The sequence below is a fragment of the Nicotiana tabacum genome, chromosome 3, assembly GCF_000715075.1.
Source record: "Nicotiana tabacum cultivar K326 chromosome 3, ASM71507v2, whole genome shotgun sequence".
Taxonomy (NCBI): Eukaryota; Viridiplantae; Streptophyta; class Magnoliopsida; order Solanales; family Solanaceae; genus Nicotiana; species Nicotiana tabacum.
Window position 1 is genome coordinate 73,710,215 of NC_134082.1, and position 3,130 is coordinate 73,713,344.

General features: G+C 31.2%; 1 protein-coding gene across 1 annotated transcript; it reads right to left on the reverse strand.

The window, feature by feature from the left end:
* Positions 1-756: 756 nt before the first annotated feature.
* LOC107778708 (uncharacterized) lies at positions 757-1,779 on the reverse strand. The gene has a single exon (XM_016598996.1). It carries the CDS (start codon positions 1,777-1,779, stop codon positions 757-759), a length of 1,023 nt encoding a protein of 340 aa, XP_016454482.1.
* Positions 1,780-3,130: the final 1,351 nt, after the last annotated feature.

Consider the following 3,130-nt stretch of genomic DNA (forward strand, 5'->3'; position numbering starts at 1 on the left):
ATGGAGAATCGAAAAATATTGGAAACTTGGTATCTAGAACAATTTACTGGAATTAAATAATTAATTTTTTTGTTTCCTTAATATTACACTGGAGTTATATGTTGTTAAAACATGATATCCTTTATTTAATACTGTACTTGAATAATCCAGATTTTTTTATCCTAAATTCGTCCAATTTTGGTTACTCCCTATAAAATATGTTGGAAATGCTACTTAAGAAGGCATATAAGCCAGTATATTATAATAGAGAACTGAAAAATAGTGGAAACTTGGTATCTAGTACAATTTCCTGGAATTAAATAATTTAATCTTTTATTTCCTATATATGACACTGCAGTTATATATTTTTAAACCACTATGTACCATATTTAATACTGGACTTGAAAAATCCCGAATTTTTTATGCTAAATTTGACCAATATTTGTTACACCGTATAAAATATTCTTGAAATTCTACTTATGAAGGGATATAAGCCAGTATATTATAATGGAGAAGTGTAAAATAGTGCAAAATTGGTAATTAGAAAAATATACTGGAATTAAATAATTTAAAATTATGTTCCTGTATATTTTGTTGGAGCTATACGTTCCGAAATTATAATGTCCAGTATTTTATTCTGGAACTTCATAAACCAGATTTTTTTTTGTAGCAAATCAAGAAACAAAATAAATAGACAGTAATAATATTTTGAAAAACAAGAATACCAAATAAATTATTCGGGATTACAATCACTTTTTCATATCAGACAATGCACCCTTATTGTATATAATCAATCATTTTTTTCCTGTATTTTCTTACATAAGGATGAACTACAGCAGAATTTGTGCAATTTGTTTTGTTATGCCCATATTGTTTGCAGCGACCACATCTTGGTTCCTTCTTGTATTCTGTACCGGAAACATGTCGATTCTTCTGTCTTCTTCCTATCATTACTTTTGCATCTGGAGGCTTAGTGATTTCTGATTTAATAGTGTCTGGTATAACCCATGTTGATGATTCACCTACAGAATTTACTTGCCCTTCATATGTTTTCAACCAAAAGTCCCTTGAATAATAGGCTGAGCAAAAGGCCGATTTCTTTTGATATATACTGTCAATTGCAGCAATTGCATATTCACAGGGTATTTCATCTTGCTGAAATTGACAACAATCCCATGTTCTTTTGTCTAGATCAACAATAAATTCCATACCCCCTTCTTTGACATTGAATTTGAGTCGATCAACGAGCAATACTCTAAATGTAAAAGTTGGTTTAATATTTTCTTCCAATGTTGCTTCTGCCCAATTTGATATCTCATGGAATATTCCTTCTACAGTTGTCCTTTTTTCATAGAACCAGCTTTGCAACTTTTCTTGTATAAAATCCATCATTGTTAAAAGTGGCAATTCTCTTGCACGTCTCAAAACATTATTCATTGACTCAACAATATTTGTTGTTAACATATCATATCGTCTTCTCGGAACATGTGAATGAGCCCACCTTCCTGGTGGTTCCTCCATCAAATAATTGAATGTTTTCTTATCAACAACAGCAATTTGAGACATGAAGTCATCAAATTCTGATTGAAGGTATACTCTTGCAGCATTTTGAAAAAGGTTTAGTACAGTGTTTCTCACTCTTCTTTGCTTTAGATTCTTTTCTAAATGATATATGCAAATACCATGGTAGCACTCAGGGAAAACTTTTGCAATACCATTTGCAATGGCCTTGTGTCGATCTGACAAAAACATTAAATCCTTACGAATCCCAATTGCTTTCTTAATTCTCTGAAATACCATTCATATAATTCGTTATTCTCTGAATCCGCTACCCCAAATGCTATAGGGAAAATCTGCTTATTTGCATCTTTTGTAACAGTCACTAACAGAAAACCTCTATATTTATTTTTTAGAAATGTTCCATCAACTGCAATAAGTGGTCTACAATACTTCCACCTAGAAATTGATGCCCCATACATGAAAAACATGTAAACAAACCTATTCGATTGAAAAGTAAATACCTTTCAGTTATACCATATGACAAGCTAAATACTAATAACATACTAGACAACAAGCTTAAAGACAACAGACTTCCATTAAAATATACTGAAATCAAACACAACTCAAATATTATATACTGGATTAAAAATCATAATAAGAAAAGAAGATGAATAATCACTAAAAAAAGTAATGACAAATAAAATAAACTTCTAGGTTAAATAGAACTCATCCAATATAATATACTGGACAGAAAACTTAAACAAGGCAGACATCCCGTAAAATATACTGGAGGACATCCCGTAAAAGCTTACACAAGGCAGATATCCCGTAAAATATACTGGAGAGAAAGCTTACACAAGGCAAACATCCCGTAAAATATCCCGTATAACATACTGGAGGACAAACATTCACACGAGAATTCAGTATAATATACTGAACAAAATTTATTACTAAATTTTGAAGGTCACTATTTTATACACAAGCATAAGAAATTTACCTATTTTCTGCATCTCTTTGAATACTAGTATATGATCCTAGATTGTTTTGTTCGATCATATACAAATATGATGCCAACTGCTCATAATTCTGTTCAGTTGTTCCTCTTAATAAAGATTACCCTTTTTGAATAGCATGTCATGCTTTTCCATAACCAACATCTATTTCATGTGCTCTTTTCATTTCTGAAATGACAAACTTAGGCTTTACTTCAGTAGCTATATCCCTTAAGTTGTCAATCATATAATCTCTAATCACATTTGAAGTTGCTTGTCTTTGGTGTGATTTTCTAATATCAACCGAGCACTCATGTGTTCTCTGAAATTTAACTATTTAGAAAAGTGTTGATTCTTTAATTCTTGAACCTCGAACAGTCCAGCCACACTTTTCATCAGCACATACCAAAGAATATCTTGTGTTACTTGACCTCTTAACATAAAACTCAAAGTGCTCCTTTATAGCTGCTAAGCAAAAACATCTAATCATAGCATTTTTGTCTTGAAAAACTGACCCGAGTTTTACATCATCCAATTATTCATTTTCCTTTAGTATTATTGATGGGGATTCTTTTGCCTTTCCTTTTGCTTTCCTTTTTCTTCCTTCAATAGTGTCTAGTGATTCAATCTATTGATCTTCCACATGAATTACAATTTCA